The sequence below is a fragment of the Aythya fuligula genome, chromosome 3, assembly GCF_009819795.1.
Source record: "Aythya fuligula isolate bAytFul2 chromosome 3, bAytFul2.pri, whole genome shotgun sequence".
Classification (NCBI taxonomy): domain Eukaryota; kingdom Metazoa; phylum Chordata; class Aves; order Anseriformes; family Anatidae; genus Aythya; species Aythya fuligula.
In genome coordinates, this window is record NC_045561.1 from 1,894,074 (window position 1) to 1,915,616 (window position 21,543).

The window sequence follows — 21,543 nt, forward strand, 5'->3', positions numbered from 1 at the left end:
CTGCCTTAGCTTTTTGTGTGGGGTGGAAGAACTGCCCATAAAGCAAGACTAAGTCAACTTCCTCTTCACACAAACCTGGAAAGTAGGGAGAATTTTTCGTGTGAAATTTGTTCTGTGCACCCTGCTTAGGTCCTGTGGGAGGGACTATGCCGTGGTCTGTGAGGGCACTGCCCATGCTGCAGTCACTCTGATTTACACTAATGCATCTCAAACAGGTATCTGCAGGCCTATTGCCCGTGGCTTGCAGAAAACTGTCTGGTTGTGTAATAAAGCCTAGTCTGTTCCTAGCTCTTCTGCCTGTTGGAAAGAACAGGAAATAATTCCTTAACAGTGTTTTTCTATACCATAATCGGCAGTTGTTTAAATACGTAATCCGTTCTAATCATACTTTTATCTTGCACTAATTATCGTAGTATTTCAGTACTTTCCAGTGGTGCAAATAGTGATGTGGCTTCACTATAAATGCTTTAAATATAAGATAGGATGTTTGCTTAGAAAAGTGGAAGAAATGCACCTGTCAGTTGGAAACAAAGGAGTGAGGTTTATACTCAATTTTAAAAGGTGTAGAAGGGCACAGAACCTGTGCCAGTAGGAAATCTTATGATCTGGAGGTCGGAAGAGAAAATAAATTAAGATAGTTGCACATAGCGTCTTTGTATTTTAATTTGCAACAAACGTGGAATTCATATATACAGTTACTCAGTCACCAAGATTTGTTCTTTAAATTAGGCTCCATTTCCTTACTCCATAATCCACTGTTCTGTCTGCCAAAAAAAGAACGCTTGGTTATCTAACAGCCAGACTGAACGTAGGCAGCTGTAGTGCATTGTCAAGGCTGTGAGCAGGAAAGGAATGTCCTTAGCAGTTCCGAAAAATCAGGCTGTGTATTTAGGTGCCAAAAGCTGATACTGGGTCCTAATTTTAGATGCACCATTAGTTGACTCCATGCATCAAAAAGAATAAAGCAAATAACAGATATGTTTGGTACGGACGTATTTAGGTTGTAGGGAATGTGTTGTTGTTCATATCCAGGAACAGAAATACCAAGTGTAAGATAGGAAGTTTCAGTATGTGGAAGCCAAACTGTACAAACCAGTGGTAGATGTAATTAAGCTGAAATTCTGTTCTAACAGTGAGATAGATAAGTTCAATTAATCTTTTCCATCTGGTTTTTATTTTTATCATTGAAGAAAAGTAATCTAACTGAATTCTAAGTATAAGAACTTAAATATGGTGGAGTCATCCTTTATTCCCCTAGTGAACTAGTTGACACAGTGAAATGTAGAATCCAAGCCTAAGAAGAAAAGGAGAAATGCACAAGTGCAGGAGAAGATAAAATAAAGTGCAGGAGAAGATAAAATAGTTTTATTGGACATTATGCTATACGTGTACTTTTTGCATGAATTGTTCTTTAACATGAAAAATTGAGTACATATGTTTTTGAAACATCCTTTTTTTGTTTTGTTTTTAAAAGAATCTTCTCCATAATTAGTATTATCTACTACTGGAATAGAAAAAAATAGCTGCCCTAAGCCATCTGTTGAATGCCAATTTATTAATAGAATATTTTTTCGTAATTCCATCTGTAGCTCACATATTCAGACATTGTTCTAATTTGTTTCCTGAATAACAGTGTAAAACTGTCTTTGTATTCCTATTACCTTAGGGAGGGTTTTTTATTATTAACATCCCCAGGCTAGATTTTCAAACTAGATCCTTTGGGCTTTGCCAAAGAGAATATTTTAAGGGTTGAAGGATAGCTTGACAATAGCTCAGAATAACTGCAAAGAGTAGTTTCTGCTACTGTGTCACTACTGATAGCCTGCATTACTCTTTTGTTAATGTGGGATGAAGTTTGCTAAATGGTGGCCTTCTGTCTTTTTGTGTTACAATGAAAATCTGTTGTGTGTGACAAGGAATATATATATATTTCTTTTTTACATGATGTTACTACGTGGTTCCAGAATATTTGACATCTAAGAGAAATGCTCCCAGCTCAAGATGGAAACCATCCCAGGAGGTCTTTAAAAGGTGTTTAGATGTTGAACTTAGCAATACGGTTTAGTGGAGGACTTCTTAGTGTTAGGTCAGAGGTTGGACCCGATGATCTTGAGGTCTCTTCCAACCTAGACAATTCTGTGATTCTGTGAAATAAATATTGAAGTTCACAATTAGGCATGGGAATGAGAAAGGTACTGTGGCATGCCTGGTGGCAGAAGTGCCCTCTCATATTCACCTGGAACTTCCTGTGCTTCAGTTTGTGCCATTTTTCTCTCAATAGAACAAATATTGTTCTTCAAATACAGGAGAAAGTTTATTTTTGTATCCTCTAAGTCCATTTTTAAACTTCTAATTATGAGAGGATTTCTTGCATGTAAATTGTGAAAAATGTTATTTATTCAGCTGCTGATCCATATTTCAGAATATTTAAGCTGATGTGTAGAAGTGGAATAAATTTTTGAAAATCACCCACTGACTTCATAAAGCCATGAAAGACTAAGATAAAAACCCATGTAAAAAAATTCTGGTTACATTTTCCTTAAAATGTGTAGTTTAAACATTATTGCATGATAAATTGTATTCTGCAGTCACCAAGTCAATCTCAAACATATTATTTTAAGATATAAGTAGATAATGGGATAGACTGAGTTTTGAAGACAGTTGAAATGATAATTCAATATGTTTATATAATAAATCAAAAGGGGATCGTTTTTGAGAACTATGAAAAATTAAGTTTTAGTTTCATTGGTGCATTTTATACTGTTTTTCTGATTGAACAAGTGTATTGTAACTTAAATTGTATTCTGTTTCAGCCTTGCAGTTCATCCAGATAAAACTTTAGTAGCGACAGGGCAGGTTGGAAAGGACCCTTACATCTGCATCTGGGATTCCTACCGTGTACAGACTGTTTCTGTTCTTAAGGATGCACACACACATGGAGTTGCCTGCTTAGCTTTTGATTCAGATGGCCAGGTTTGTATATCTTCTTTCTCTGTGCTCTTAATTTAGTTTGATTTCTGATTCCAGGAGATAATGCACATATAAGTATTGTATGTGTAGGTAGCTGCGTTGCTGTAGTACTGAAATTCCTATTGTGACTATTTTTTTTAATGCAAGGACTGCAAATATAGTTCTTTCAAAGACCAAAACCCTCAACCTAGAATTCAACTCAAGTAGATGCATTGGTTGTTGGACAAATACCAGTACAAGAAATGGCCCTACCTGGCTCACATGTAATAGCTTCACCACATACTTAGCACCTACTGTTTAAAGAGACCAGTTCCTGGCAGAGTCTTTACAATCCTGCAGTATTTTTGGCAGAGGGACTCCAGTAATCTCACTGCTAAGAGTCTCATTGGCTAGGATACACAGTAAATTTAATTGAAAAAGGGGGTTAGAACACAGAGTGTATAGTTTTGTACACTATTATATGATTATATGATATTTTTAGACAATATTAATGAGTAAATGGTGGGCTATTCACAGCTAAGCGCATTGAATTTTTCCCTGGAGGAGAGCTAGTAAAAAACATTAAATCTGTTTTCTTCCTTCTTCAGTCACAATTTATATAAAAGTGAGAAATACTTCATACTTACTTCATATTCATAGTTGTCTATAAAATTAACAGTGCAATTTTGTCATTACTGATGTCCAGGTTTCTGGTGTAAAACTGAGGTAGTAGTTTATAATTGGTTGCTGAAATATTTTTAGGAATGCTTAGATTAGCTGATTCCCGGATTCTTGCACAGATCATCCTTGATTTTTCTATTTGCTTGCATACATCAGAATTAAAACTGAAAAGGGCAGATTTGCCTTTAAATGTTTTTCTTAAAATCATGTTGTAGACAGTTAGATGTCTACAGAGAAGCATTTTGCTATCATATGCCTAATTACTCTTCCATTGACCACACAGTGGTTTTATTTCTCTTTGGATTGTATTTCTTCATTAGAAATTAGAAGTAAGTTTCTATTTTAAGCCTAGTTTTCAGCCATCTTCCTCCATTTTTTTTTTAAAGTAAAGCCATTTCTTCTGAAATCTCATGTGTCGATTCTAATTAAAGAAAAAGGTATTCCTGGGAAGTGTGGAATAACAAATGAAGTGAGAAAACCCCCAAATCAACAGAAGAAAATTTCAAATGCTATAAGATTTTAAAGATACTGTTTTTTCAAAAATTACGTTATTAAAATTTTCTCTTATGTTTTACTTCCTGAGACAGGTGAGTAAACTTTTTAAAAAACCCTACTTAAACACCTGAAAAGTTAAATAGTTTGCCAAGAGCCCAGTTAAAGTTGGAGGCTCTTCTGAAAGTCCTGCTGGGTGCCTACCTATAGTTAAGAGTTGAACTTAATTCCGTGTTGATGTTGCAAAACAGCAACATTCTTTTTCCGGAAACATTGGAGAAGTTGCAGTTTATTCTGGAAGTGAAAATTTGCATACAATGCTTTTATATCTGGAGAAAGACCAATTCTGGAAAACATAAATATGGATGATGTATCTTGGCTTTTTGCTGCCCTTTCTGGCTTACAGAGCAAGGTGCTGTGTTGAACCAAAATTAAAGGGCTTTGAGTGAAGTCTTTAAGTATATGAAATTCAGAGTTGCTAGCAGTTCCAGTTTATTTAGTCAGCACAGTCACCTCAGGGAGCTGGCATCTTGTGGTTGGACCAAATATGTATCACACACAAGGCTCACACCTTTCCTTCAAGTGCATGCCTTTTATTCTTTTTTTATTGAATGTCTCTTAGTATCCATGAAAGATTTGTATTTTAGCCTCAAAATACAAAACAATTCAACAGTAACATTAAGGTATAGATGCAAAAAGCTACGTATTATTTTCTCTATTGCATTTTTCTAAACAAATACTGACTAAGGAAAAGCTCAGGTAATTCTGCTTCGCTGCCTGGGCTTGATTCCCATAAAATCAACTTGTCTTCCTCCCGCTCTGCTACGCGCAAACTCTGAGTGTCAAGATACATTATCCATATTTATGTTTTCCAGCACTGATCTTTCTGCAGATATAAAAGCATTCTATGCTGTGTTGAGGGCCGCATGGCTCCAATATGAGGATTTAGCAAAGGTCTCAAAATAGTGACACTGCATTTATAGTTTAGTCATGCTAATTAGCTCCTGTTTTATGAGAAACTCTGGGGTGTTTTCAGGTATTAAAATGAATTAGTTCTGAAATATTACTTCCTGCTGGAATTCAGCTGACACTGCATGGAGACAGCTTAGGTGTCTCTGCAGTGCTTCCCTGGCATAATTAACCACAAACTGGGTAATGAAGAGTGAACAGTATTTGTTGTCTTTTTTAATATACAGAGGAGATAGATAAGTGGCTTAAATCAAAGATAGCTAATATGCTTCCTTTATTTTATGTACTTTCAATAAGGCTCTGACATTTAGATATTAATATGTGAAAGTAAATTTCCTATTAATGTTATTTGTAATTAATACTGTATTTTAAAAGTCCTGATGGGAGCTGAATATCTGGCTGAACAGCTGCTATTTAAAAATAGATATTTGAGACTTTTTCTGTATAACTAGGAGATGACATTTGGTGGGAAGGAAGCTGCACATTTTTCAGATGTTTGATGAAGAGTCAGTTTGTATATAATTAAAAATATATTTTGTTGAACCAGGAACAAATTAGAGTTTGAAAGTAGTAACATCTACACTTTGCAGAATTACCTACAAAGCTGATGTCTTTTATGTAGAAGTATTTCAGTAATGCTTCATATTTCAATTTCTGTTCCGAGTTGTTTTATAAGGATCCTTTTGTGTACTTTCTTTAATAATAATAATAATAATAATAATAATAATAATAAAGAGTAAGGAGAGTACTGCCATAGTGCATACGTACATTTTAAAATTCAGCATTACGTTGCAGTAGGCTTCTTTAGCCAGATCTTCAAAGTCTGCGTAGATTTAAAAATAATTGTTTAATTATGTGCATAAGCTACTTGGCAGATATTTTCTTCTATTGATTCTGTGAATTCTCTAATCAGGATGCTGTCAAAGTCCCTCCCAAAAGGAGTATTAAAAGTAAAAGCCTTTCAACCAAAAAGGAAACTCAGCATTTATCATTCTTCTGCCAGCAGGAGACCATCCTTGGTAAACTGAAGAGAAAAAAGAAAATATAAAATATTAGTTACTATCCTCTAGTTGTTTCACTGTCCATCTACTGTATAGTGGTAATTTCCTGACTGGGAGCTACAGTTCAGGTCTGATGTTAAAATCATGAATCTAAAAGATACTGTAAGTACTGCCATGGTTTCCATGGTGAAGAGAACAGTATAAAAAAGGTGAGAAAAAGTTGGAACCAGTGATGGTTCCATGAAAAAATATCTTGTGTTTTGATCAGTACATCCAACCCCCAGGTAGGTGTAGATTATTCAAGAGCAAATAAAACATGTTTGCTACAATAATCCTCCTTTCATGTGCCTGCAGTAGACTCTCACAAGGGTGAATTTAACGAGGCCTCAGGTATTTTTCTGTCAGTGAGAGACATATAAAGACTAGTCTGGACTTGGAGAAACTCAGAGGAAAATATACACGTGCTTTTTTCATTAGTCCCATATTGCTTAGTACACTTGATGTAAGAATTGCTAAGGTCATGCATTACTCACTAGGCAGAGTTCAGCTGTTATATTAGGTTGTAATGTATGTTATGTCAATTCCCAAGCAACCAAATGTAAAAAGGATTTATTTGATTGCTCTAAAATACAGGAATCATAACTATTAAGGAGGCAGTGCAGGGTGCATGTGTATCTACTGCCTTTAATCTAAAGTTTTTTGGAAGTGGCCAATTTAAGGAAGATGTACACTGTTTTTACACTTTAAAATAATGTGAAAAGGTATGGAATATCTTGTCTATAATTTATTTTGCTAATGAACAATAAGTGGAGCCTTCTGTTTCTTTACAAATAATGATTTCTCTCAATTCTATAGTGGTTGGTAGCCTTAGAGCAATTAGTATTTTTTTTTGTTTGTTTCCTAATATAATATTTTAAAGGAATCTTTGGTAATTGCACTCGTTTTCTTTTAACACTGGTTTTGTATTAACTCAGAAATCTCTAGACTTTAACGAATTTGCCTATTGAAAATCTGAGAAAAAAATAGTGGACATTTAATGGAAGGAAACGTACAAAACAGAGATTCAGTTTGCAAGTTATCTTCTTAAAGCAAATCTTCCAGGAGAAGGTCTGGTCCTTGTCATATCTGAAACATATGCCCATTTGGATCAGATGATTCATCTGCTCATCTTTGAGGCCAAAATAAGGTTTCATTTACTGCATGTTCTTGAAGTGCAGGCTTTCCTATAACAGAGCAGAATGCTTAGGAGCTTTAGTTGGACTCTTCAATCTTTATGATAAGACATTTGTGGATGGGGCAATGAGAAGAGTAAGGGACAGGCGGTATTGGTGCAACAGATGTGACTTTTTAAAAAGTGTTACTGAACTAGAAGATTGTTTCCCATGAAAAAAGTCTCTCAGACACTTCCTGCAGTGCAAGTTACTCATGTGTAACCATTATATATCCCTATGCAGCATATGTTGGTTGGCATCATATCCAGTATGTACAGTTGCAGTACGTTTGGCACTAATTTAGTCTTCACATCACAATGTGTCTTCACAGATCACAGCAGTCTCTGCTCCTATCAGTCATGGAATCATAAACTGATAGAACTGTTTGGACTGGAAGGGACCTTAAAAATCATCTGATTCCAACTCTGCTGCCATGGGAAGGGACACCTTCCACTACACCAGGTTGCTCAAAGCCCCATCCAACCTGGCCTTGAACACTTCCAGAGATGTCAAAGATCTCCCACCTAATAGGAAACTCTGCTGGAAATCATGTAAAGTTGGGCATAATGAGCACAATTACTGGAAGGTTATCCAATAAAAACTAGGTTAGGTGGTTGTTAAAAGTATATCCAATTCAGATTCTAAACCTCAGCAAAACAAGTATAATGAAGAAAAGTGTATTTGGGATAGTGAGATCTTGTATTTCTATAATTCACTATTATTATCAGGTTAATAAATCAAAATGCTAGTGTTGTTCACCTCAAATGAGTACTTCAATTCTTTCATGATAAGAGTTTTATTTGAGACACTGGTAACATGGAATTAATTACCTGACTCTAGACAAGATAAGACATTTCAGTGCTTTCTCCAGTGAGCAAGTGGTTAACAAGAATATCTTGATGGTGCCTTTAGCAATATAGTTCAAATGCAAGGCAAATGGGAAGATACATTTGTACACACAATAACCTGAAGTACAGTAAACTGATTTTTGTGTTGATTCTCTCTTAACTAGATTATTATTATTGTTTTTCCTTAGCGTTTAGCTTCAGTGGGACTGGATGCCAAAAATACAGTGTGTATATGGGACTGGAAGAGAGGAAAACTACTGGCAACAGCTACAGGCCATTCAGACAGGGTAATTGTATAAAAGGCTTATTGAATCTTGTCTGGGAGTTACAAAAGTGTTTTAAATTTATTTGTTTATTCATTTGTTTCCATCAGGTCAATGCAGAGGTAATTCTGTATATTCTACCAGTTTTTAAAATACCAAATAAGATATTTGTTTCTTCTCATTATGCCAAACAAAGCACAGTGCTAGTGAAAGAGGCACATGATGGATTCTTGAGCTGGCTGTCTAGCAAGCGTAGGGAGGAAATACTTTGCAATTACACACTGATTAGGATGATTTATAGGCCTTTATATGAGACGTGAAATGCTAGCTTAGTGGATGAGGGTAATATTCTTTCTGAATACATCAAAAAGACATTTTATCCTGAGGGTAAACTTAATTATTTCACTTTTTATTTTTGCTTAAGATAGTTACTTATAGGTGAACTATAATTAGGATAAATACTCTTTTTCTAGCTATTAACTTCAAGTAAGGGGTCATAATAACCTCAGTAAATAGGAGAACTGAGCAGGCCTAAGTCTAGATTATTTTTCAGGATTAAAAAATCTTTAAACAAGGTTAGCATATGCAAAATAACTCCCAACCATATATAAGCACAAACATGTATATGATAAAATAAGTTCTGGACACATTCTGACAACTTTTTTTCTTAAGCAAATTATAATATAACAAGTTAGAATGTTACAATATTGAAATACTAGAATATTTTACTACATATGAAGGAGTATTTATTTATGATAGAATATATGCAAGCAGAGCAGCCTACTAAACCCTTCCTTACAGTATACCTGTATGTACAAATCTATCTGCATCTTATGTATTATCAGATGAATCATAGAATCACAGAATTGTTTGAGTTGGAAGGAACCTTAAAGACCATTTGTTTCCAGCCCCCCTGCCATGGGCAGGGACACCTTCCACTTGAGCAGGCTGCCTGAAGCCCCATCCAGCTTGGCCTTGAGCACTTTAGAGATGGGGCATCCACAGCTTCTCTGGGCAGCCTGTTCCAGTGCCTCACCGCCCTCAATCAGGTAATTTATTTTTACTATGTTCACAACACAACATAATTTTTCTTAGTCTTTGTTTAAATTTATTCTTTCAGAACTGATTCGCTTCCCAGTTAGGTCAGTGGAAGTTTTGCTACCACCTTGTGCTACTAACTACAGTAGGCACAAGGTCAGGTTCTGAATTAGCAGAAGATGCCAGGACAGGCAAGAAGTACTAAAATCGTAGTTTCCGTACTCTTTCACAACCAGAAAAGGGAGATTTTTCATTGAAGCGGGAGTGGTAAAGAATGCATGTCTAATTAGGTCACAAATTATAATGACTTAGTCTGCCAGAGTCATACAGCATTTCTGAAAACAAAATATCTTGCTTGTATAACAGAAAATAAATAAAATAGTAAGTCATGATTTTTATAAAGAAGATAAATATTTTGTGGGAGGACAGCACTAGAAAGCTGTTAGAAATTCTCAGATGATTTATAAGTAACAGCTGAAGAGCTGGAATTAGCAAGAAGTCCCGTTGTCTTTCTCTACAGATGTATATTTCCTGCAGTAACTAGTGATTGCGGTAACCTCATTGGTTCTCATCTCAGACACTAAAAAGTTGAATGCCACAGATGTCAAGTCTATAAATGACATGCTGTTGAAAATTTGTGCAGAAATATAAACTTGTTATTTCCAAACTTTATGTGGTATTTTTCATTTGGCATAATCCCATAGTCATAGAATACACTGTAAATTTGTTCTGATAAACTATACAGGATCTGATGCTATTTTTTTTGATGTATGCTGTTATAAATGCAACATTAATCAAAATGAATAATGCAGTTTTATCTGTATAGATTAGTTAGATGAATTACATGTATACCTCATTTTGTCACTGGGGTATTTCTGTAATGGGGTTAAGCTGCATATCGTACCTCACATTACAATATAAGGAACAAAGACAAATTTACCAGTCTTTTATCCCTAAACTTGAGGAACATTTGCTCATAACATGACTCCCATCTTATTTGAGACTGTAAATATGTTTATTCAAGAATATCTTGGAGCTGGAATAGATTACTGGTGTGAAGGCACAAATTAGGTGTGTTGACAGAACTGGGTGAGAAGGCCTTATTTGGCTTTATCATTGTTTACAAGGAGTTCCAGACTTACCTGTATGTTGTGCTTTCATTTTTAGTCGTAGATTGCAGTAGATACTATGCCTAAAAATTGGTAAAAGCAAACTGAGCCTAGATGCAATTACCATATAATGCAAAGTATCAGCTTTCTATGTTTCTTAACAGATATTTGATATTTCCTGGGATCAATATCAACCAAATAGAATTGTCAGCTGTGGAGTAAAACACATAAAGGTAATAGCTTTTGTGTTCTGTTTGTTGTTGTGGTTTTTTTTGTTGTTGTTTCTTTTTTTTTTTTTTTTTTTTTAAGTAAATTACAGTTGTCAAAGAAGGGCTTAGATGTAAGAGGTATTCTATTTTTCTTTTTTTAATCTGTGAACACTGTCAAAACTTCGGTGCCAGTTTAGGCATTCAGCAGTGACTTGACGTGCAACTTAACAAGCAAAGTGGGAAGATCATTTGGTGTAATTTTCATTATCTACTTCTAATTTTGTGGTTCTCTGCCTTCTTTCTGTCTCTGAAACCCTTCAGTGATTTCTCTTGACAAGTGTCACAAGGGGTCACTGGACAGGTATAGGATGAATTAAATCAGAAGTATGAATTGAATGAACTTCTGTTTGGCCTATCATGCTACCAGGAATTGTGGGAACACTGCAGGGAAGGTATGCAATACTTGCAGAGATGAACAGATGGAAGCACATGGATCCCACTATTTGCTCCCTCTAATTCTCCTTGTCTGGAATTGACTTAAATATGAACCTAGATATATAGCCTAAGTTTAGGATAAAACTTCTTGCACCTATAAAAAACTTAGAGAGAAATCCTTGTTTGCTCATACTCCCTGAAGGTTTCTGTTTTCTTCCTGCCTCATCAAAAGCATTCCTAACAGATGGCAATTATTTCACATGGCTGAGGTGGGAAGAGCTTTAACTAGAAGTTTAGAAACCAGTTAATATCTCTAGTTCTGGTTACTGAGAAGCTTGTGCCCATTAAACCACTGCTGCTTTCAAACTGTGGGTGTTTTTGGCAGAAGTGATACCATCTGTTGTATTCTGCAAGCTGTCTTCCAAAACCTGTCTTTGTTTGGCACCTGTGTTGTGTTTAGAATGGCCATAATTGCCCTGAACAGGCATAATACCAGCAAAGTCAATACATATAAAGTCATGCCAAAAAAAAAAAAAAAAAGAAAAAAAAAAAAGAAAAAAAGAAGGGGGGCGGGGGGAGTTGGAATGCTTTATGATTATATGTGCACCTTCAGTGATGCTCAGGCAACAGTCTATGTAGTTGTCATTCATTATAAGCCTATGGAAATATGATAATTAACTTACTAAGAAGGAAAAGAACAGCTCTGAAGTTATTGTATCACTTTGAGAATAGGGACTAATAGACCCATTCATTCCTTTAGCATTTCAGTTCTATTGGGTCATTTGGCTGAGCAAAAGTTCAAAGTGGTGGTAAAGCCTATGGGCTAAGGCATGTCAGATTGAGCTCAGGATCCACCCTCCACTCACTTCCTAATGTTGCTACCTTCTCTGTTGCCTTTCTAGAGCTAACCAGAAGTGAAGAGAGCATATGTTTTTCTCACAGTATGAGAGCCCTAGGGGAAATATTCCCACTGCCTGCTCATAAATTGACTTATGGAAAAAAATAATTATCAGTAGAGAAGGATCTGAAATAAAAAACCTTGATACAAGGATCTTCTGAATTCAACTTTCTAGGAAACGTATAGGAGCAAGCAAAAGACAAAGACTTAAAAATTGGGTTTAAGGTCACAAAAAAGATGTAGGCATATGAAGTGAGACATAGACATTATGCACCTATGTGAGACACTTCAATACTCCTGTTCAGTCTCTCAGAGTATCTCCTTATTGTGAAATGGACTACAGAGCATAAATGCCTCATCTAGTAAAGACCTGAGCTGACAAGACCATTCAGGACTGTGCTATACCCCACACACACTTACTGTTCTGTTTCTGCATGTGTTCAGAACCTCATAGTGCTGCCTTATCTAGGATGCCTGGAGTATTTCAATACTTCTCTTACACATCTAAGTGAGATCCTCTTTACTCTTCCTTCACTGGGAAGCCTGATCCTTGAGGAGGAGCTGAGAACACACTGTCTCTCCTTGATAAAATTATGTCTATTAAAAAAATTACACTCAGAACTGATTCCAAAAGTATGAGTGTGATTTCTCTAGCCCAGCCCTAACAACACCGTTGTAAGACAAAGTCTAGATTCTTTTGCTCCTTTTCTCTTCACCAGCAGTCTTACAATCTTGGCTGAATGTTACTGTCTGTGCAAGAGTGAAGCAAGTCACTATTCCACAGCTAGAAAATCCTATTACTTTGCAGTTCAGTTTCACGTACAAGCGTCTGCAGCCCTCCAGCCCACAGGTGGTTTCTCAACAAATTTAGTTTTGAGGGGCATATCTCTTTCAGTACATTACTAAAGGGCAGAAAAGTATTTTCAGCTCATCTAGAAGCTTAAGTATTTTATTGCTCCAGAGCTGTAGCTTTATTTTAAGTTTTGCAGACAAGAAAAATTGGATGTTTCTGGCTGTTGAAAGTGTGCTTTCACATTCATAGATTTCACCCAGCAGAGTATGATAAAAATTAGTGAGTTAATGGGAAGCGGTAGTATAGTAATAATGAGGCGGAATGCTCCCTCAGTTTCACAAGCAGCTTGATCAGTTTGTTTTCTTCTTAGACTTAACACTGCATTTGCGTCAGGGTTTCCTGTTCTTGGTAAACAGGCAATATGGGAAGTAATGGGTAGTCTCGTAGCACTACAGGAGTCATTTAAGTGTCTGTAAGGATGTACAGCTGTGAGATCTGCACATTAATATGAAAAAAAATCTGCTCAAATTTTTCCTAATATGCCATTTACATTTCAGTTTTGGACACTGTGTGGAAATGCACTGACAGCAAAAAGAGGAATATTTGGTAAAACAGGGGATCTGCAAACTATCCTTTGCTTAGCATGTGCAAAAGAAGATATCACGTACTCTGGTGCTTTAAATGGAGACATCTATGTTTGGAAAGGGCTAAACTTAGTTCGCACGATTCAAGGAGCGCATAGTGTAAGTTGTTTGTTTTAACATCAATTTCTGAAATTACCTGTTCATTGACTTGAAAACTTCATGAAGGCTTATCTTCAAAGCTCTTATTCTGTTTCAGGTCAGAAGAATGTTTAAGACAGTTCATCAGTTAAGAACTTATCTGTAATTTTTTTACTTTATTTACATATTGTCAGCAGGTGCTAGCTGCTGAACTGATAATGACGGAACTTATATTTTTAGCACGGATTTAACCAAGCAGACTAAAGTTTCTAAGTCTAAAGTTTCTGAAGTATTATTATTAATCCTAAAGTTTCTAAAGCTAAAGTTTCACATATTGAATAGCTACAGGTATGATCAGTTCACGTAAGTAAATGGTCTTATTTTAAATATAATTTTACCACTAAAATTCCAAACATTCAAGACTATTCTTCATAAAAGCTTCAACTGGGAGTAAACGTGAGAATGAATTGACAATATTTCGGTTCCTGTCAGATTCCAAATGACGTCTGAACTGAATTCATGAACGAATGTCTCAGTCATCTCTGCACCTGTAAGAATATTTGTATCGCTTGTTTGCTTGTTTTGTTTATTCAGGGTAACTAGTTATTTTAAGTGTTCCATGTTATTCATTTAATAATTCCCATCGTAATATTAACTAAGCCAAATTTAAAGTTCTGCAAGTGGTCTATATCACTATTATCTATATGCAAATTTGTACATAAATCACTATGAATGTGAGAAATTGAAATAAAAGTGTCCCCTTGTGTTTGCTGGTTTGCTTTATGTGGATGGGACAACATTTCGCTGCCTAGCAGTTCCTAGCCTTTAACAAGATTCTATTCAAAAACATTTGCTTAATGTGTTTAAATTGACTGTACAGAACTTTGAAACTTGTTATACTATTGGTTAACAGGCTGGAATTTTTAGTATGTATGCTTGTGAGGAAGGTTTTGCGACTGGAGGGAGAGATGGTTGCATTCGGTTATGGGACACTGATTTCAAACCAATTACTAAAATTGATCTCAGGGAAACTGAACAAGGATACAAAGGTAAGGAGCTATTACTTTTTTTTTCGCACATCTAGTTAATGGGTTATGACACAATTTAATTTCAAGCATAAATGTCTCTGCATACTGCTGATTCCTTGCTTAATGACTGTATTTACTTTTAAGATCTGTGTTCCTTTTTTATTCTGTCAGTGATGTAGCATGAAGTTTTCTGTATTTCATCATATAAATAGAAGGATGCTTATCTTTGTTGCTCCCAACGATGGAAATATGAGAAAACAAATAAAAACTGATTAATCACAGGCAGCTGAATTGTTAGCCAAACTGTAATTTATTAATTGTAATTCATTTAACTGAGATATTTGGAACCTAATGTTAATAGATGCTGAGCATCTAAGCACATCATTTAGATTCATTTGGAATGGTAGCACTTAGTAATGTCTCCACTAAATATACCATTAAATTCTTGACCATCATGTTTGTTGAAACTAATCATGCTTCCTACGAATCATCTCTTTATTTTGTGATCAAGATTTTAAGAGTACTTACAATCTTCATAAGTTACAATGTATGCTTTATCAAGAACTCGTTCTTCTGGGAATTGTACACATCCATTTGAATTGAGAATGCAGCAGTCTTTTTTGCTTGCCTGCAGTAGGCTTTACATTAGTTTTGGCAGCCAGCTTTCTAATGGTTTATTTCCCCTGCTTCTTAACTTAAATTTTCCAACAATCTTCATGTTATAATTACCATCAGAATAGTCAGGAGGCAGCTAAGGAGGATAACATTTTATTTCTCAATTATGTATTTTGGCCTATGATCTAGTAACAAGCTTGTTACATTTATTTTTTCAATTTACTTAAGCCAGATCAGTTGATGACTCTAATTCTTGTGAAATCTGTAAGTTTGCAATATCTATGCTCATCCAACAAGCAAACCGCCAGCAGCCTTGGATGAACACTGCTCTGCCAATTTGCCTACGTGTAGTGTAAACTTGCAAAATTTGTCTTTTAAAAAATGTGTCAAGAACACCCAGCCAGTAGTCCATTTGCTGTATAATTCTGGCTTCATGTAGGTTTTTGCAGGCAGAACCATAATGTTTAATATTAATTCCTAGAAAACATTTGCAGTACCCTATTATAATTTACATCAGTTTTTAATCAACTTAGAAATACCTTATAAAAATGGTGGAGAAATAAGCCTGCCTGCACTGTGAGTTAGGAAGATCATTCAGGCTAATAGCACTCTTGCAGGCTGTCTGTTCCTAATAAAAGTCAGAATAACTTATATGAAGGGCTACACAAAGAAAGCAGTGCTGACGCACAAAACGTGCATGGTCATCTTCCTTTGCTCCTTATGAAGTGATGCTGGGCATGAATGTTATTACATACATTCACGAAACCAGAGTAGAAGCAAGCTTTTGGTCTTACTGCTACCTGGGATGTGTCCACACTTAGGGCATGACAGACTTTATCTGACTTCAGTTACTTTTAATTGACTGTAGTTAACAAAACTTATATGGAAAATTTTAACTACTAAATAATATCTTACATTACAGAACTGTAATTATTCATAAAGGTCATTGTCTGTCTGCAGAAAGCACCTAGCTATCCTTCTACAGCTTGCCTAAAAAGAGATCTGGGACTTGATTAAGTTCAATCAAGAAAGGGCTTAGTGAGGGAAAATTCCCATTAGATGTGCTGTTCGGTGATTCTAACTTTATGCTTTTATTTTTGCTGTCTGCTAAATGTTAAAAGAAGTAGAATTCTTATATGGGAGTAGCTAAGCAGAACCAGACATCGTAACAGCAGTTGTATGTCTGAGTGACAGTCAATAAAGAATTTTGCTATCTTATTGCATGGCAAAAGTAGTAAAAATAGTCATTTCTAGAAAGTGAATTATGTTGCTATTTAATGCGTATTTTATGTAAACGATAAATTAAAAATAAATAAATTAACTGATTTCTAAAAACTAAAACATTGTCCAAATCTTGGCTTGAAAGCACTTAAATCCTTCAGGTTTTATATTTGTCTGTCTAAACATTGTCTGCATTAATGGCAAGAAACTGATGTAAGCAATAAGCAAGTGTGCAAAATTTTACCAGAGCTTAATCAAAGATGGTGTGGTCATAAGCATTATCATTTAGACTATCCGTGAAATGTTGTGACTGCTGTATCACTACAACTATATTTACAAATAAATAAATAAATAAAAGGACATTGGGGATGACTGCTGGTCATAAAATCCTAAAATCCAAGCATGTGCTTATATCCCTGTCACCTTGTTCTTGTTCTGGCCTTTCTTCTCTCTTGTGTTCTTTCTGTGTGATACAGCTCCTGCCTGCTGTTTCAGTTGTGTCTGTCCAGTATGTCATCCAGTAGTTTAAGCATATAGGTAACTGGAACCAGTGGTGGTTGCCTTAGTTGCTTACCCATGACCTTCTGTTCCTCCATTTCAATTACATTTTTTCCAAAGCATTTTACAAAGACATCAACATTCAAACTTAAAACTCCTTTCTAGGGTAGCAGGAATATTTTTTTTGGCATACACTCATTCATTGGTCATCCTGTACAGAGGAGTACTAAATGCTTTTAAAATAAGATGCATCACCAGTAAAAATCAGATCATAGACTTGCCATTTCTATTTAAATACACATGAATATTAGTAAAAATTCTTATAGTGTGTAATCTTTCCTTATGTGCACCACATCACAGAAAAAACCTCTCCCACATCAAAAGTTGTCATTAATAGTCTAACTCTTAACAATATCAATTTTGTACTTAGCATCCGAAGCTTCATTGCTTGTATGGCCTTTAGTGTTTATAAAGAAAACTCGAGTCAAAAATTCCATTGAAATTTAGCTGGGTCACAGAATAGATCTGTTAAAATTAAAAGGTACTGGAACTGGACAAGACAATAAATGAAGATTATCTTGCCCTTCTCAAGAGATGATACGAAATGCTTACAGGAAATTTTATTTATGTGACTAGAAGTTAATTGCATTGAATATTCAATTCCAAACATGATAAAATTGTGATGTGTTTGACCTTGATTACATGACAAATGTTTTTGTTTTTTTTTTTTTTTATTCATTCACACTTCACAGCATCTCGACCCATTATCCAAACTTAGAAATTTTCATCTATTGAAATAGAAGATACAAACCCTGGAGGCAGTCAGCCAAAGAATGCTATCAATTCATTAATGTTCTGGCTTGAAGCATTCTTTCTCAGCGAAGGGTAACTAAACCAAATTCACTCTTAGAGCTGTTCTACTTTTTGAGTGTTCTTCATAAATATTTGCTAGCAGACTTCCCTACTTTAAAAGATGTTTTAGAATACAAAACACTAGTTTTCAAACACAGTCACATATGTTGGGGTACTCAGTGCTGTAATTCATTGCTCAACCTGTTAAGATTGTAGTTAGTAAAATTCTAGCTGCAAAGTTATGATCAGATCCATGGAATAAGATGAAGCTCTCTAAAAGGTATGCAAAGCAAGGTTCTGTTTTTTATTTTTTTTGTAATAATCAGTTTGGATAAAAGCAGAGAACTTTGATAACTCGGGCATAAACAATTATATTCAAACTTGCTGTTAAAAGTTTGATCACCATTTTATTTATTTAAATATGGAAAAATTTAAATGCTGAAAAAAGGGAGAGAACAAGAGCATGTGCCAGTTGCTGCACCTGGGATGGGGCAACCCTGGCTATACATACAGACTGGGAGACAAGAAGCTCGAGGGCAGCCCCGCAAAGAGGGATCTGGGGGTTGTGGTTGACAGCAAACTGAATATGAGCCAGCAGTGTGCCCTGGCAGCCAGGAAGGCCAGCCGGATCCTGGGGTGCATCAAGCACGGCATCGCTAGTGGGTTGAGGGAAGGGACTGTCCTGCTCTGCTCTGCACTGGTGCGGCCTCACCTTGGGTACTGGGCACCACAGTACAAGAAGGACATTAAACTGTTGGAGAGTGTCCAGAGGAGGGCAATGAAGATGGTGAAGGGACTAGAGGGAAAGACGTGAGGAGCGGCTGAGGTCACTTGGCCTGTTGAGCCTGGAAAAGAGGCTGAGGGGAGACCTCATCACGGTCTACAGCTTCCTCACCAGAGGCAGTGGAGGGGCAGGTGCAGATCTATTCTCCTTAGTCACCAGTGATAGGACCCATGGGGATGGTGTCAAGCTGAGGCAGGGGAAGTTTAAGCTAGACATCAGGAAGAGGTTCTTCACTGAGAGGGTGGTCGCACACTGGAACAGGCTCCCTGGGGAAGCAGTCACTGCACCAGGCCTGTCGGAATTTAAGAAGCGTTTGGACTGTGCACTTAGTCACATGGTCTATACTTTTGGGTAGACCTGTGCAGTGCCGGGAGTTGGACTCAATAATCCTTATGGGTCCCTTCCAACTCGGGTTATTCTGTGATTCAGTATTTGACACATGAATCTTGCCTAATTGAAAATTTACATCTTTCAATCATATCAAATTGTTATTATTTTTAAAGTAAATTCCCTAGGTGTAAGCAAAGCAGAAAAGCTTAATTCCTTGTCAAACTGGCAGCAGGAATATTAGAAGCAGCATTTTCCCAGGATTGAACTTTGTCTTTTTCTGTCAAATGGAGATAATTTAACAGACCTGTTTTGTGATTTAATCAACTGTGATATGACATAGTTTTAAAACATGATGTTTGTTATAAATTAACTCTTAAAGTCATAGTGATTTTCACTGTATTATCACTTTGTCTTGTCATTGCCATTAATATAACATTTTTTTGTCCCCTGTCAGGTTTGTCCATCCGAAGTGTCTGTTGGAAAGCAGACAGACTTTTAGCAGGGACACAGGACAGTGAAATATTTGAGGTGTTAGTAAGAGAGAGAGATAAACCCATGCTGATTATGCAGGGACATTGTGAGGGAGAGCTCTGGGCCTTGGCAGTCCATCCAAAGAAGCCTTTAGCAGTCACAGGCAGTGATGATCGATCTGTACGGTAAGGCTACATCTGTGTTCATTTTTTTTTTTTTTATGTGTTTAATCATGTACAGATTGTTTTTAACCAATATCAGTTTGACATATTTGTAAGTTATTTCTTTTTTGGCCTCATGTTAAGACCCTATTAAGACAACATTTTTCTCCATGTTTTTCTTAGCAACTTCTTGTCTTCAACCTCTTCTCTGTTTGGGCTCCACACATCATGTAAAAGTAATCAGAATTTGTGTTCAAATAGGTTTAACACGTGCTGGAGTACTTTTCTTTCAGTGCTCATTATTGTTCTGAACAGCAGGTTTAAATATCAAAATACAACAGCCACCTCATACTTCTCATTAGGTAATACCATGCGATAAACCTAAAGCCTAAATAACTGACTGAATTTTGGCACAGCAGGTGTCTGACTCAGCCATTTTAGAACATTTAATCTAAACCCAATTAAATTAAAATCCCAGAAAATGAGGTTAATGAAAATGCAATGGTTTATCCTAATGAAAAAGGTCTTTCAGATGTTTCTTTTCCTCTCCCAGTTAAAATTTGACCAATTGAGAAGCTGATGAAAAAAAATATTTTTTTTTATGCTTGTTAAGATATTACAGTAATGTTTAGATTAATGTTTGGAGTTAAGCTAAGATGTTTGCTGTACTGAACACAAATTCTATACCCACACAGCTGTTCTATGTTGTCTCAATTGGACATGGACAATGCCCACTGTGAATAATTACTTACCTGGGATTAAAGAGATTCAGCAAAACTTTTCCTCAGCTTTCTTTTTCGTGACTGGGAGAGGTACACATGGGTGCAGGAGAGACTTCTGGGAATCCTGGCTTTGTTATGGCAGTTTCCTGAGACTTTTCCTGAAATGGTGTTCTCTGTTGCCCTCTGTATGCAGAGTGCATACATTGGGGTTCATGACAGCTTGGTTTTCTAAGCTCTGGTTTTCCTACTGTCCTAGGGTTCCTCCTGTCCTAATTTCTAATGCCTCTGTCAGTTAGAGTTTCACTTTTCCTTTCTCCCTTTGTACTTTTACTGGTTTTCTACTCTTGCCATTCCTCATCTCATTCTAACTATAATTAAACCCTCAAATATGAAACTAACAAAACTCCAATTAGTCTCTACAGTCATGTAATCCCCATGTTTCCTATATATTAGTATTATGTCTTTCAGTTCATAAAAATGCAGGGATGGTCTCTTCTGTTTTTTGTTTGTTTGTTTGTTTGTTTGTTTTTTCTTCTTCACAGTTTTACAGGCAGGCACAAATTCACACTGCCTTCGTTCTAGTGGGATGCACGCCCATTCTGAAACAAGAGCTGCAATGCTGGGATTAGAGTAGTACTGGCCTGAAGCTAATAAACTATGCCAACTAAGACTTTGGTGTAGCGTGTTAATACCGTTCTGGTTTGTAGCTGGATAACGTACCGCTGACTCAGTGTGTGTTGAACAAACTTGTACCCTTCTACAAAAGCATGTTCTTTGTGCACATAAAGCCTTACTTAGTTGTGCTCTTATGTTTATTATTGTTGTTCTAGTTCTTATTGTGTTACTGATGCCTTTGAACATCGCCATTCTATAAAATGTGCATTTATTAACATTAATGTTTTGCTGCGTTCCAACATACCCTCATTTGGCTGGTTAGGCACTAGGGAATGTAGGATTTGAATTCTAGTTCAGGCAGTGCTATTTTTTTATATGCAAATGCTTCATGTGAGGAATTCCACAGAAATACATAAATGCTTGTTCGTTTTCAGTAACATGAAATGTACACAAACGGATTTTCCTATATTGTTTTTTCATTAATGTTTTTGGGCTGCAGCCTTAGACCAATTGTGTGGTCTTAGCAACGAATGCAAGGAAATAGATTAATAGTTTATAATCTGAAAGATAATTCTGTTAGTAAAAGGATTTTCCACAGTGGAAGGGAATATCAGTCCCAAACCAGAGA

At 36.1% G+C, this 21,543-nt stretch overlaps 1 protein-coding gene across 2 annotated transcripts in view; it reads left to right on the forward strand.

The window, feature by feature from the left end:
* Positions 1-21,543, forward strand: part of EML6 (EMAP like 6) — a 124,453-nt gene that overhangs the window by 39,213 nt on the left and 63,697 nt on the right. For both annotated transcript variants that reach the window (XM_032183833.1, XM_032183834.1), the window contains exons 2-7: positions 2,814-2,973; positions 8,340-8,438; positions 10,726-10,794; positions 13,454-13,639; positions 14,532-14,667; positions 19,401-19,602. In XM_032183833.1, the coding sequence (XP_032039724.1) occupies positions 2,814-2,973; positions 8,340-8,438; positions 10,726-10,794; positions 13,454-13,639; positions 14,532-14,667; positions 19,401-19,602 (852 nt within the window). The remainder of the gene's footprint in view (positions 1-2,813; positions 2,974-8,339; positions 8,439-10,725; positions 10,795-13,453; positions 13,640-14,531; positions 14,668-19,400; positions 19,603-21,543) is intronic.